Genomic DNA, 15,197 nt, shown 5'->3' on the forward strand with positions numbered 1-15,197 from the left:
ACAAGAGGTCCACACAGTATACTGGGGATGTTTTGGTTCTCTTGACAATGACACATAAGAGCTATTCATTGATTATCCTTCACTCTTGTTTATAACTGACTGACTTTTTTCAGATGTTATTGTTTGTCCTTGGATTTTTTAAGTGAGGGAGGGCTGTGCAAAGCCACCAACCTCATTTTCTCCTCCAGAGCCATCTGGGTCCAGTGACAAGATACACACACACACACACACACACACACACACACACACACACACACACACACATACACACACATCAGTACGACTGGAGGTGGCCCCAGATGTTTAAGGCAATTGGAGTTAAGTGACTTGCCCAAGGTCACACAACTAATAAGTGTCTGAGGTGATATTTTAACTCATCCTCCCAACTTCAGGGCCACTGCTCCATCCACTGCACCACCTGGCTAGCCTTCCAGACATACATCTCTCTGGTGATATCCCTTAAAATTTTGTTTTATTTTTAACATAGGGGAAGCTAGGTGTTGCTGTGGATAGAGCACCAGTCCTGGAGTCAGGAGGACCCAAATTCAAATGCAGCTTCAGACTACCTCCGTGACTCTGGGCAAGTCACTTAAATGCAGTTGCTTTCTCTCCTCCAACAAATAACAGAAGGGCAGCTAGGTGATGTGGTAGATTTGAGTGATGGGCCTAAAGTCATGAAGACCTTGGTTAAAATTTGGCCTTAGACATAAGCTGTGTGACGCTGGGCAAATCATTTAACCTGTTTGCCTTAGTTTCCTCAAAGGTAAAATGAAAATAATAATAGCTTCCATCAGTTATTGTGAGGATCAGATGACATAAATGTAAAGATCTTGGATTTGTAAGCGCTATATAAAGGTTACCAATTATTATTAATATACAATGAATCTTTTCTATCTTTTTAGAGGGGAGACTTTAAGATAGTAGTTTGCTATACTGAATCGAATGAAGTTTATAATCACTAAAAAGTAAGCACTGTGGAATCTTGGTTATATTTTTTAGTCAGTTGTGTGACTGTAAAGATATGACTGACCTGTAAACATTTATAGAAATTTACTTTTTCCCTTCTCATACCTTTATCAATGATGCCCTTGATGCATGTACAGATGATTCTTCTGAAAAATTTGTAGATATGGTTAAGTAGGCATTTGAGTTAATATTTATGTTTTCTCAGACACCTTTTTTGTTTTATAGGTCCACAATTTTTTCCAAGACTTTTGTATCTTCTGCTCTTTCTGATGCCTCAAGAATCTGTCCCTTAGTGCCTTAAAAATTGTGTCACTTCATACACAAACTTTCAACAATTGCAATATCCATCTTTGTTTTCTTCAGTGGTATTTGTTTCCTCATTTAACATATCAGGTATTCTGATGCTTGCCATAAGAATCCTTAAATCTATTATTCTTGTTGCTATCCTTCAGATGTCATCCTTAAATGTCTTTGGAATGTTCATAATTAATTGAGTCTTTCACAAAGCTTTCTGAAAACTTATTTTTCTATATAATGCTGTTTTATGAGACAATAATGTTCCTAATCTACTGTTTCCCTCTTTAAGATTTTACACATGAGTTCATGTTCTATACTGGCTGCCATATCTTTTTTCTTACTGGGAGACATAAGGGTTTTCTAGCTGAGGTCATTTCTGTGTTTTTTTGGCCTTGTTGTGACGATTGATTTAAATCACTTAAATGTCCTTAAGGAAGGGTACTGGTCTTTGTCAATATTTGTTTTTTTATCTAGTTCCCATTTTTGTCTGCAGCAACTCATTTAAACAGGTCAGTTGTATGCCATAGCTACTCAGTTGAATTATTCTAGTATGGTACTGATTTTAGTCTTTACTCTTATAAGTCAGTGGCCTTTTTGTACAAAAGACAGCTGATTTGAAAATCACTTCTATGTTGCTAACCAGTCATTTCCTCTCTGTTAAAATGTAATTAACTTCATTTTTTATTATGTTAATTGATTTTCACCGTGTCTTAATACCTAACTCTTCTGAAAGTATGAGACTTCTGTCTAATTTATGATCCTAGTGTATGAACTTTTATTCTTGTTTTTTATTCCTGAACTATTTTTCACCTTCTTCTACCACAGGCACCTTTGCTTTAAAGTCATGGAGTATTAAAAAGTATATGGACAGGGGGCAGTTAGGTGGCCCAGTGGATAGAGTACTGGCCCTGGATTCAGGAGTACCTGAGTTCAAATGAAGCATCAGACACTTGACACTTACTAGCTGTATGACCCTGGGCAAGTCACTTAACCTCCATTGCCCCCCCCCCCCAAATTATATGGACTTAATTTAGAGTGTATTATTAGTCATTCTAGAATTGCTCTGCATCCCTCTTTGTAACAGACATTGCTGCAGATGTTGCACTTGTTTTCATGGTGTTCACCTTCCTGTTCCTTCTCATGAGCACTGCCATTTGAGGTCACTAAGTAACCCATGAAAAGATGATTCTTGTTGCTCTAGGATGAGCAACAAAGGCAACTCTATCACTTGTTTCTCCCAGGTTGAACCTCTGACCCATCCTTTCATGAAACTGCAACATCCTTTTGTCTTGTTTTATTTATAGTGAAAATGTCATGATTGGTATGATTTTCTCCTTTTAGTAATGTATCCACTTACTGGTTATTTGAAAAAGCTCGTCTTTAAATGATCAGTAATTAAATTGTTTTGAGATGGCTTAATAATGGTGGAAACGTTGGTATTCTCTGCTCCCTCTGCTGCCACTGACATTATTGTTGAAGAAGCAGAAGGCCAAGACTAACCTAAAGGAGGTTTAAAAATCAAAAGAGGCAGAGTTAAAGTTAGGTTATAAAAATATTTCTGTACTTAAGGCCTCACCAAAAAGAAATAGTAAGTATATACTTCCTTGAAAGGATAGGTCCAATTGGGCTATTATAACTACTAATTTTTAAAGAATCTGTAGTTTAACTTTCTATGGTTTCTCTTGCCAGAAAAATAATTCTTCTTTTGATACCTGTGGCAGCTGTCTTTCTTTATTGCCAAATCTCCATTTGTCCAAAGGACCATAAATCCAAGATGATCCTCAGGAAAAGTGCAGCCTGCATGAGATTTTTAGCAAAAAATATTCATTTGCTTAGCTAGCATGAATTTATTAGTAGACTAGTAGTTCCTAACCACCTGGAATGTCTGGCTCTGTGTTCAATATTTGAGCTTCTTTCTCTCAGAAAGTACATTATCTTTCACAAAAGTGCCAAAATCAAGACTGTGAGCTACCATTAATAAGCCAAGAGTCAGAATTTAGATGTACTTTGATTCAGTACACCTGTGCTCAAGAGTAGTTTAACTATTAAATTTCATTATTTTCATTGAGTTGATCAAAACTGGTCAGTGACCAGCACTAGCTGCGAACTTTTATATAAATAAAGTTGATGAAAAATTTTTGGACTGCTTTTATATGATACTGCTAAAACATTTTTGCATAGCTCACCAATTATATTTCACCATTGTTATCAATAAAAATTAATATGTGCTGTACAAATGAATTTCTGATCACATAGCCTATTACTACATTTTTTTTTTTGTGGGGCAATGGGGTTAAGTGACTTGCCCAGGGTCACACAGCTAGTATGTGTCAAGTGTCTGAGGCTGGATTTGAACTCAGGTACTCCTGAATCCAGGGCCAGTGCTTTATCCACTATGCCATGTAGCTTGCCCACTATAGCCTATTACTACAAAAAAAAATTGGATACCTTTGGTCAAATGTTTGATTTAATTAATTAATTTGGGGGGGGGGCATTGGGGTTAAGTGACTTGCCCAGGGTCACACAGCTAGTAAGTGTTAAGTGTCTGAGGCCGGATTTGAAGTCAGGTACTCCTGAATCCAGGGCCAGTGCTTTATCCACTGCATCATCTAGCTGCCCCAATTCATTAAGTTTGAAATGATAAAATGAGTCTGGGACAATAAAATTTAGCCTCCTTGAGGTTGAGGATGCTGTCATCTTTGTAATAAGTAAATTATTAAATATTTGTTGTTACTGTATCAGTGGAGGGTCAGCAGTGTTTAGGACTATGGAATGTGAGACTGACAACACAAGAGACAGTAGGATTATAAGGGAAAATATTGATGTGGAAAGATAGGCACACCAATGCACTCTTTGTGGAGCTGTAAATTGATCCAACCATTCTGAAAAGCAGTTTGGGATTATGCTAAGAAAGTAAATTACATCCTTTGACCCAGTGCTTCAGTCAGATACTCCAGAGAGCTCAATAATAAGTAGAAAGGCTGGATATACAAGAAAATCTTTGTGACGCATTTTTTGTAGTAATAAAGAACTAGAAACAATTGGAGAATGCCTAAGGGATTTGTGGTACATATATATAACAGGATAGCACTGTACTGTAGGCAACAGAATACAGAGGAATACAGGAATATAGAAAAGTATTGAAATACTTATATTAGAATAAATACAACCCATTTGGAGCTTAAAAGGACCTTCCAAATCCAACTTCCCACCGTTTTGTAGATGACCAAGACAGTGACCAAGGGTCATATAACTGAACTAATACACAGTGCCATAAGGAGATCCAGCAGAACAGTGTACGCAGTGACCACAACGATGAAAATGGAAAGAACAACAACAAAACAAAAAATGAATCGTGTGAAATTATAATGACCAGGCCTCCCTCAAAGAAGACCTATGAGAAAGTACTTCCCCTGCTTCTTTGTAGAGATGTGGGAGACTATGATCATGGAACACTGAACATAATATTAGGTTTTTTCTATCTGTTGGTTGGTTTTACTGAACATTGTTTCTATTTTTTACTTTTTGTCATAAGGGATAGCACTCTGGGAAGGGGAAAGGGGAAAGACATATTAGAAAATGTAAATAATAGGAAAACACAAGATAACAATAGAAACAAAAATTTTTAAAAGGAAAGACATTGCCAGCTCTGCATGTATTTTGGTGGATACAATTAGGAACTCACCAGATTTTCTTTAAAATAATAAAAAAAAAGAATTGTGCTAAATAAAAACCTCATCAAATTCCTTAACTCTCCATAGTAGAACAGTAACAATGGAAACATTTGTTGTTGTTCAGTTATTTCAGTTCTCTTATTCCTCATGACCCTATTTGGGGTTTTCTTGGCAAAGATACTGGAGTGGTTTGCCATTTCCTTCCCCATTTTACATATGAGGAAATTGAGACAAACAGGTTTAAGTGACTTGCCTAGGGTCACACAGCTAGTAAGTATCTAAGGCCAGATTTGACCTCATGAAGTTTTCCTGACTCCAGATCCAGTGTTCCTTCCTCTGTATCACCTGGTTGCCCTTTCCTTTTCCAGCTCATTTTTGCAGATGAGGAACTGAGGTCAACAGGGTTAAGTGACTTGTCCAGGGTCACACAGCTAGTAAGTAAAGCCAGATTTAGACTCAGAAAGATGAATCTTCCTGACTCCAGGCCCAGTGTTCTATCCATTGTGCCACATCGCTGCCCATGGAAAAGTTATCTGCTCATAATTTTTTTTTAATAAAGTATTTTATTTTTTTTCCAGTTACATGTAAAGATAGTTCTCAACTTTTGTTCATAGCTTTGCAATTTCAGATTTTTCTCCCCCCTCCCCTAGACAGCAGGTAATCTGATATATATGTATATATGTGTATATGTGTATATATGTATATATATGTATAAACATTAAACATATTTCTTCATTAGTCATGTTTTAAGAGAAAAATCAGAGCAATGAGGAAAAACCTCAAAAGAGAAAAACAACAGCACCAAAACCAAAAGAAATAGTATGGTTCAATCAGCATCTATACTCCACAGTTCTTTTTTTTTTTTCCTGGATTTGGAGATCCTCTTCCATCACGAGTCCCCTGGAACTCTTCTGTACCATTGCATTGGTGAGAAGAATATAGTCCATCACAGTAGATTAACACTCAATGTTTATGATACTGTGTACAATGTTCTTCTGGTTCTGCTCATCTTACTCATCATCAGCCCACGCAAGACCCTCCAGGTTTCTCTGAACTCCTGCTCATCGTTTCTTACAGCACAATAGTATTCCATTACATTCATATACCACAACTTGTCCAGCCATTCCCCAATTGATAGGCATCCCCTCAACTTCCAATTCCTTGCCACCACATAAAGAGCAGCTATAAATATTTTTGTACATGTGGGTCCCTTTCCCTTTTCCATGATCTCCTTGGGGAAAAGACCCAAAAGTGGTATTGCTGGGTCAAAGGGTATGCACAGTTTTATAGCCCTTTGGGCATAATTCCAAATTGCTCTCCAGAATGGTTGGATCAGTTCACAGCTCCACCAACAATGCATTAGTGTTCCAATTTTTCCACAGCTTCTCCAACATTTATTATTTTCCTTTTTTGTCATTTTAGCCAATCTGATAGGTGTCAGGTGGTACATCAGAGTTGTTTTAATTTGCATCTCTCTAATTGTTAGTGATTTAGAGCATTTTTTCATATGGGAATAGATAGCTTTGATTTCTTCATCAGAACACTGCCTGTTCATATCCTTTGACCATTTCTCAATTGGGGAATGACTTGGATTCTTATAAATTTTATTTAGTTCCCTATATATATTTTATTTTATTTTATTTTATTTTTTATTATTTTTTTTGAGGGGCAATGGGGGTTAAGTGACTTGCCCAGGGTCACACAGCTAGTAAGTGTCAAGTGTCTGAGGCTGGGTTTGAACTCAGGTACTCCTGAATCCAGGGCCGGTGCTTTATCCACCACACCACCTAGCCGCCCCCCCTCCCCCATATATATTTTAGAAATGGGGCCTTTATCAGAAGTACTGGCCATAAAAAGTGTTTCCCAGCTTTCTGCCTCCCTTCTAATTTTGGATGCATCTGCTCATAATTTAAAACAGGTTTCTGAAGGACACTGTCAAGAGGAAATTTTATGTAATTGTTTTTGATATTCTCAATTCAGATTTGGAATTTCCCAGTGATTATCCATCAGGATGTCTCCTTGGTTGTGTGGATCTGAATGACTGCTTGCCTCAGGAGCAATTTAAGGAACAGGTAAGTAGAGGATATTTATGTGGGAAGACGTTTCGTTTGTATCCCTGAAAATGTACTGGTGGAGCTGACCTGCAAATGCTTCATCACAGAATATCATTGGGATGGAAAAAGGCATCTCGATGTAGTGAAAAATTAAAAGAACATTAAATTTGGGATCAGAGAACCTGGCTTAAATCCTGGATCTGTTACTTACTTGTTTCCTTGACAAATCATTTCAGCTCTTCTTAGTTTATTTTTATCTCATCTGTAAAATGAGAAGAAAAGGGAGTGGATAGTTGGGGGTGGACAGATAATATAAGGTCTATTCTCGCTTATAGTCTTATGCTCCTAGGTAATGTCAAGTGGAATTTAGACAGATGTGGAGAGACTTATACAAAGAATGTGCTGGGGAATGAAAAAACAAGTCAAAAATGGAGAGAACTTAAATATGTACCATTTTATTTCCTGGTATGCAGAAGGTCTAAATTGTTGGAAAAAGGAACTTTATCAGTCTGTAGCTGGAGCTTTCCCATAATGGGGGGAAGGGGGAACCATTGCTATCAAAACAAATGTGGCAAGACTTTCCTTCTCCATCCCTCTCTAGAACCTACCTTTAAAATTACTTTTCTTTCTGTTAGAAAGATGGATCTGACTGTCAAATTAATTAACTTATTGGAAAATAAAATGTAATTGCTTATGCCCTTCAGGCAAGCAGTCCAAGCAGACTTATGGTTATGGCCAATGTATTTTAAGGGTCAGCCTTGATGTTCTTTTGTCTCTAGTCTGACCTAACTAAATTAGGACATTTGTGAACAGCAGAGGGAGCTGAAGACCTTTAAGATAAAGTCTTAAATTCTAGAGTTTCAGTGTTTGTAAACTAACATTCTGGAAGAAATCCAAGGTGGGGAAGTTCATCTTTGGACCATGCTTAAAGCTCTTTCCTAACAGTTTAGCTTTCTGGATATTTGTATAACTTCTATTATCACTCATAAGGAAATATTCTTTAGCTGAATAATTCTCAGTGGACCTTTTTTCCTTTTCAGGTTTTTTTCTCTTTGCTCATTGTCATCTTATTACCTTCCTTTCTTTTTATTTTTTAATTTTTAAAAATTTAATTTTTTTTGGTGAGGCAGTTGGGGTTAAGTGACTTTCCCAGGGTCACATAGCTAGTGTTGTGTCCGAGGTCGGATTTGAACTCAGGTCCTCCTGAATCCAGGGCCAGTGCTCTATCCACTGTGCTACCTAGCTGCCCCATTACCTTCCTTTCTATACCCCTTCCCTGCTCCTCCTATCTGGACAGTTTTAAAAAATAAAGGCTATTTTCTTTATGTTCCAAAAATAACATTTCTTCTAAAGTGTCTATGCTTTTATTTTTGTTTGATGATAATGTTTTTTCTTAACCGTATTTCCTTAGCCTTTTTTGCATGTAAACAGTATATTCATGTATACTATATACACATACACAGCCAATTATTTATTCTTTGTCATGTCTATACTCTTTCCATTAAATGGGGACCCAGCTCTATCCAAAATTGTGAAGTAAACACAATATGTCTTCATATCTCTCCCTACCCTCCATGCCTGCTACAACTTCCTTTTTATGATTTTTTTCTCATTTTTTTCATTGTTTCCACTCCCTTAAGTATAGTCACTAACATTTTTGTGTGAATTATTTTAATATTATACTATCCCAATTAATTTACATTTTAAAAGAGAATCACATCAGATTTGTGATGCTACCTTGTATATGTGTCTGTAAGAGACAGAGAATATGTGAGAGAGGATAAATAGATTTAGGTTTTTGGAATAGATACTTTCTTTCCCATAAATCACCCTAATAGGCAACAGACATAAGATCATATCTACCAGTTTGTTTGTTTGGTTTTTTCTTTTCTAACCTCTTTAAATCAGAAAGGGGTGGAATGGGTGGAAGACTTGGATTCAGTAGTATAAAGTACTTTTGGAGTAATGGAAATACCAAATAATAACAGAGCATTTGGCTCCTCAGAAGTGCTCGATGAGATCAGCACTTTTCATCATCTTTAGGTTCTACAATATTTTCTCTCCTAAGGGCTCTGTGAGTCACCTCTGGACCTGCAGCAATTTTCCCATCTGTTCCCAGCTGTAGAAATTGGCAACTCTCCTTATGAATTCCCTTGATTTTTAGTATTATACAAAATTGCCAGAAGCTTATAGTCTTTTTCATCATCAGAAACAAGTACCCAGTTCCCCTAGTGTCAACTTTCTACTTTTTTCCTTTTAATTGAGCACAATACTTGAATGCATTTGGAGCTGACAGTCTTATCCTGGGTTTCCTCATTGTGTAAGGACCTTAAACTTTTTTTAAGATCTGACTTTGGATCTTTATTTGTCCTTTGTGAACTACTAAGATCGTCCCAATGGCCGACTTGGGTGTATTTGGAGTAATATTCCTTAAGGTATGGACAGCAAATACTTAGTCTATTTTAGCAGTATTATTTTTTTCTGCTAAGAAAGTGGGGGTGTCAGGTAGAGGAGTAGACTAGTCCAGACTTGTTATGCTCCCCCTTTTATTTTAGTAACTGAGAAAGGAGCACTTAGGAATTTATTTCATAAACCTGCTGTTCCTTTCTGCCTTAAAAAGGCCCATTTTTCACTACTATATTGTATGACATTGTTTTAGACATTTCTGAGAAGCAGCATGTTACATTAGGAATAGAATTAGATAGATGTCTGGATTAAAATTCTATCTCACCCAAGTTTGACCATGAGTAAGTCTTACCCTCTCGGTGCCTCAGTTCCCTCATCTGTTATTACTTCCTCATCCTCATTATTATCTGGACATAATTATCCTTATAAGAAGACCTATGGCATTAAGGTATTGTAAGGCTCAAATGAGATAATTTATGTAAAGAAATTTGCAAACCTTAGAGTGCTATGTAAACATTTTCTGTTATCAATATTATTGGGATACCATTCCAGGGCAGGAAATTTAAACTTAATCTGTTGTCTGACTTTGGTCAGTTCTTCTCCATGTTTTATTGTTTAGTTTCCCTTTCTTCAGATCAGCATAGTTATTTATTTCCCTGTCTTGTGGCCTTAGCCTTTCCTAGATAAGTTAAAATATTGTACACATTAACTGTTCTTTGGCATAATCTGATCATCTAAGTTCCCTGAAATCCAGAGAGAGATTTTATTAGTGGGAGTTTTAAAGTTAAGTGTGGCTATACTGGGTAAGTGGCTTTTAAAATGTGTGTAAAAATGTTTCTCCCCCAGGCTGAGAACATATCTACCTTTCTTCCCCCATGGGTAGTGTGGCTGGCATGGTTGTTCCATGCCAAAAGGAACCCCTCCAGGCTTCTCAACAGTGGCAAGTACTCAACTCTCACAAGGGTAGGAGTGAAGCTGAAAGACCTTAAGGGCTTGATTGGGGAGAGAAAGGGAAAGGATGGCTATCTAGTAAAGCTTTTCTTGCATTCCCCTAGAAGAAACCCATGCTGTTTGCCAGCGTTTTATCTGCCAACAGCAGATGGAAGCTCTCAAAAACAGCAGGGAGGATGTTGACTGTAACAATGCATCAAGGCTTTGGTTTGTAACCTCAATAGTAAGGCAGTTAACTTTTTTTTTTTTTAACAAAAGACATTTTGATTGCCAAATCCATAACCATTAGCAGCTGTGGTTGTGAGCAGAGTTCTCTCCTCACATGGTATAGTCTAGACCTAATAGGCTTTCAAACAAAAAGTTGGGTTGTGGCTTTTGTTTCTGTGTGTATATCTGTATGTACTATTTTTATCATGACATTCAATGACCAATCTGATCTGTATGAAATCTCAAGTATCATTGATTATTCTATTTCTTCTGAACTGAAGCCATCCTCCTTTTGCCTGCTGCTGACCATAGTTCATTCATCCTTCTAACTAGCATAATAGTCCAGACTCTGGATCCCTGCTAAGGTGATCCTGCTACTAAATACCTTTATGCTATTGCTTTGACATCAGTAGAAGGGCAGTTGTCTGGTGAGGAAAAGGATTATTATTTGGCTTCCTTTCTGTAATAGCATTCAAGCTTCAAGAAGTCATCTTTTTGTAACTAGAGTAAAAGGGTTTTTGGAGAGAATGCTAAGCACTTGTCTTATTTGGGTTTTTGGTTTGTTTTTCGTGAGGGAATTGGAGTTAAGTGACTTATCCAGGGTCACACAGCTAGTAAGTGTGTAAAGTGTCTAAGTCCGGATTTGAACTCAGGTCCTCCTGAATCCAGGGCTGGTGCTTTATCCACTGCGCCACCTAGCTGCCCCTGAGTAAAAGGTTTTTATAAAAGTGAGTTTTATAAAGATCAGGGTACTAGTGTGGGACTGAGTAAGAAATTAAATGATGAAGGAAACAGTATTTTAACCTAGCAAAATTAGATACTAGATTCCTATTTGTATCTAGAAATATGTGAAAATGTCTCTCCCACTTTGTCTAAAAGACTTCTTAACATAAAGACTTAGAGATCCAAAAGAGATATGAAGGCAGTGTCTGAAAAGTATGAACTGAAGACACTGTCATCAAAAGCCTACATTGTATAAGGACCTTCCAAAATTCATTGGGAACTTAAATGTAACAGAAAAACCAGTGGTACCCTAGGCAATTTTCTTAAAGACCCAGCATATTTCATTGAGATTAAGTGAATTTTCAGAGTTCCCATGAAGACACAAGCATTTATTAGCATCTGACTATCTTTAGAGTTATCATCAGTCTTTTTTATCAGAAGCCTATTTGAATGTGGCTTAAGGAATAACCAATCTACATTTTTTAAGAATCAGAAGAACATGGTGTTTTGTATTGTGTTTATTCTTGAGGGGGGTGAAATATATTTGTTTTCCATAATAGTTTGCTATTTATTTGGCTTTTACCTGAAGAATGACATTAATTGTAATTTTCCCATTGCTCTGTAAAGTTAACATAAATTCCTGTTTTATAGATAAGTTAAACCAAGGCCATCAAGACTTGATTTGCTTGAGGTTACAAGAGTCCTTCATACCTTATGGAGTTCAGTTTATAGGAACCAGCACGGGGTTTTTTTACATTCTAATTTGTGATTCAAGTGACAGAGCTTGGATCAGTATCATTGTGCAGAAAGAACTCGAACCTTTTCACACTAAACAAGAGAAGGTTTTTGTTTTTGCAGTTTTCATTCATTGGTCAATAAGCCTGTGTTAAGGAGCTGCTGTGTGCCAGGCACCGGTTGGTGCCAGGACTACAAAGATAAAAATAAAAGACCTTACCTTCAAGGAGTTCACATTATTTCAGGGAAGACAACATATCTGTTTATATAAAATAAAAACAAGGTAATTGGGAGTTCTGGGGGTGGTGGTTAGTAGCTGGGAAAGATGAAATGCCTTGTGTAGTAGGCTCAGTTTGAGCTGAGCTTTGAAGGAACTTAGGGATTCTAAGAGGTGCAGGAGACAGGGTAGTCTGCAGAAACAGATTGTTACGTGTATGAAGGCTGATTGGTCTACACCACAGAGTGTGTGAAGGGGAATTATATTTAATAGGGGTGCAAAGGTAGGTTGGAGCCAGGTTGTAAGGGCTTTAGCTTCCAAACAGGATTTGCATCTGATCCTAGATGAAATAGGAAGCCACTGGAGCTTAATGAGCATGGTCAGACCACTGCCTTAGGAATATCACCTTGGTACTATGTAGAGGATAGATCAAGAAGGGGAGAGACGTGACACAGGGAGAGATCAGTTGTGAAGCTATTGCAAGATCAAGGCGAAAGGTGCTCAGGGCCTGAACTACTAGAATTGCTGAATGAGTGGAGATCTGGTAATAGGTAGAAGAGGCATTGAGGTGGTAGAATCAATAAGATGTAGCAGATAATTTGCAGTGGGGGTGAGGGAGAGCGAGCCTAATTGACTGGAGATACAATGGTATCTTTGACAGAAATGGTTGGAGAAGTTAGGAAGAGTTGTTGATGGGGGTATAGGGGAGGGAAGATAATTACTTATTTGGGGGCATATGAATTTGAGATACCTAGGATACATGCAATTCAAAACATCCAGCAGGCAGTTAGTGATGTGAAACTAGAGTTAAGAAAGCCCAGCCTGGATATACAGATGTGGGAATCATCTGCATAAAGATGATAATTGAACCCATGGGAGCTGAGGAGGATCACTAAGAGAATCCATGGAGAGAGAAGAGAAGGCTTCAGACAGATCCTTGGGGTACACCTACAGTTAGTGAGTGAGATAGTCATGAAATCCAGCAAAGGAAACTTAGAAGGAAGGGGGAAGGAAAGCCATAGAAGATAGAATATGCAGAAAGAGAAGGTATTCCATAGTGTCAAATGCTGCTGCGAGGTTAAGAAAGGATGAGTATTGAGAGAAGGTTACTGCATTTGACAATTAAAAGATAATTGGAAACTCTGGAGGGAGCAGTTTAAGTAAAGTGATGAGGTCAGAAGTCTGATTGCAAAGGGTCGAGGACTGAGTAACAGAAGAGGAAATAGAGCTTATGAGAGTAGTTAGCTTTTTCTCAGAATTTGGCTGAGAAAAAAAGAGGATGATGATAGCTTGAGGGTATGGCAAGGTCAAGTGAAGGATTTTTAAGGATGGGGGAAGCCTAGTCATGTTTGTAGGTGACAAGGAAGGAGTCAGTGGAAGGCGAGATTAAATATTAGAGGAATGCGGGATGATTATAGGGCAGTTTGCCAGAGGAGATGAGAAAATGGGATCAAGGATACACATAGAGGGATTAGTTTTGTCAGGGAGAAAGGCCACCTCTTCTTCAGATACTGTGGTCAAAGGGGGAGAATGGTAGGTGATATCAAGAGATTTTGAGATGTAGAGAGAAGGAACTCATGGAGAAGGACCTCCATTTTCTTAGTAAAGGACAGCACAGAATCCTTTGTTGAATGGGATTGGTGAAGGGGCTGGTTTGGGAGGCTTCGCTAGTTCAGGTTACCTTGTACGAGGACAAGATTGGGAGTAGAGAGGAAAAGAGCGATCTAGGTATTGAACTACTTGGTAAAGGAGAAGTAATGACCCAGGGGTGATAGAAAATTGCTGCCAGGATTTGAATTCACTAGATGAATATGAAATATGATCAGAAATAGGATTGGAAAAGAAATCTTCTGTGGTTTTTATTTACTGCTTACCATTGATAGGTCTTTCAGTAGTTTTAATGTGAACAGTTCTATCTAAAAAAATTTTTTTTAACCATAAAATTATGGTCTTTAATTGGGGCAGAGGAGTTGTAACTCATGATACCATAGTAGCAAGTTCTAGGAGTGCCCAAAGAATGTGGTTGGGAACAGAGTTACTAAGATTCTAGAGGAAGTAAATAGGACAGTGGCTTGCCTCCCTAGTGCACTTAAAAAGTGTTACTTGATGATAAAGAACGGGTGATCAAGATTTGCTTGTGCTTAAACCCAAAATGAGACCAGTGAATTCTCTGAGCTCTGCTCTATAGCTGCAGTGTTTACTTGAGGCTAAAGAGCTAGGCTCTGCTATTTCTTACTCTAGAATTGGGAAAAGCCTTGGGCTCTTTGGTAGCATTTTCCAGGTAGGTCTTACATCCATTATTTGGGATATATTTGTGTAGAGTCGTCAATTAGAACAATTTACTTCTGTCATTGTTTTAACTATGGGTTAGGAAAGAAGGAAGGAAGTGCTAGGCACTGTGCTAAGCACTTTACAAATATTATCTCATTTGATTCTCAGCAACCTTGGGTGGTGGGTGCTATTATTATTCAAATTTTCAGTTGAGGAAACTGAAGCAGCAGAGGTTAAGTGACTTGTCCAGGGTCTCACTGCTACCAAGTGTCTAGGATAGACAGGATAAGAACTTTGTGGAAGTTGCCAAGATAGTTGTATTTTCTGTACTTGATGCTTTCTGTGTGTGACTGCTTTTGGCAGTTTGAGGACTCAGAGGAGATTGGTTAGGTGGGGAGGGGGAGAGGTTATAACAGAGTGGTATAGTTTAGGCCTTGGTTCCTTCTAGAAATGGTCACTGTGCCCTTGAACAGCAGGTACCTATTGGTTATTTGCTCCTAAGCTGCTTTCCTCTGTGACATATTTGCTGCCACATTGAACTGGCATCTCCTATGAGTAATCTTGGGCAAGAGGCTTGCCCAGGTTGCTGCTGGGCTCTGTCCAAGTTATCTTTAGTTTGTCTTTATCCATCCCAAGTCACTTGATGGTTTAGTCATGACACGGCAGTCATTTTGTCCTGAAGGAAAGGGTACTGCT

General features: G+C 38.0%; 1 protein-coding gene across 4 annotated transcripts in view; it reads left to right on the top strand.

Moving 5' to 3' along the window:
• Positions 1-15,197, top strand: part of TRIP4 (thyroid hormone receptor interactor 4) — a 52,040-nt gene that overhangs the window by 23,067 nt on the left and 13,776 nt on the right. For all 4 annotated transcript variants that reach the window (XM_043984212.1, XM_043984209.1, XM_043984208.1 and 1 more), the window contains one exon: positions 6,918-7,009. In XM_043984212.1, coding sequence (XP_043840147.1) covers positions 6,918-7,009 — 92 coding nt within the window. The remainder of the gene's footprint in view (positions 1-6,917; positions 7,010-15,197) is intronic.

This window comes from Dromiciops gliroides, chromosome 2 (assembly GCF_019393635.1).
Source record: "Dromiciops gliroides isolate mDroGli1 chromosome 2, mDroGli1.pri, whole genome shotgun sequence".
Classification (NCBI taxonomy): Eukaryota; Metazoa; Chordata; class Mammalia; order Microbiotheria; family Microbiotheriidae; genus Dromiciops; species Dromiciops gliroides.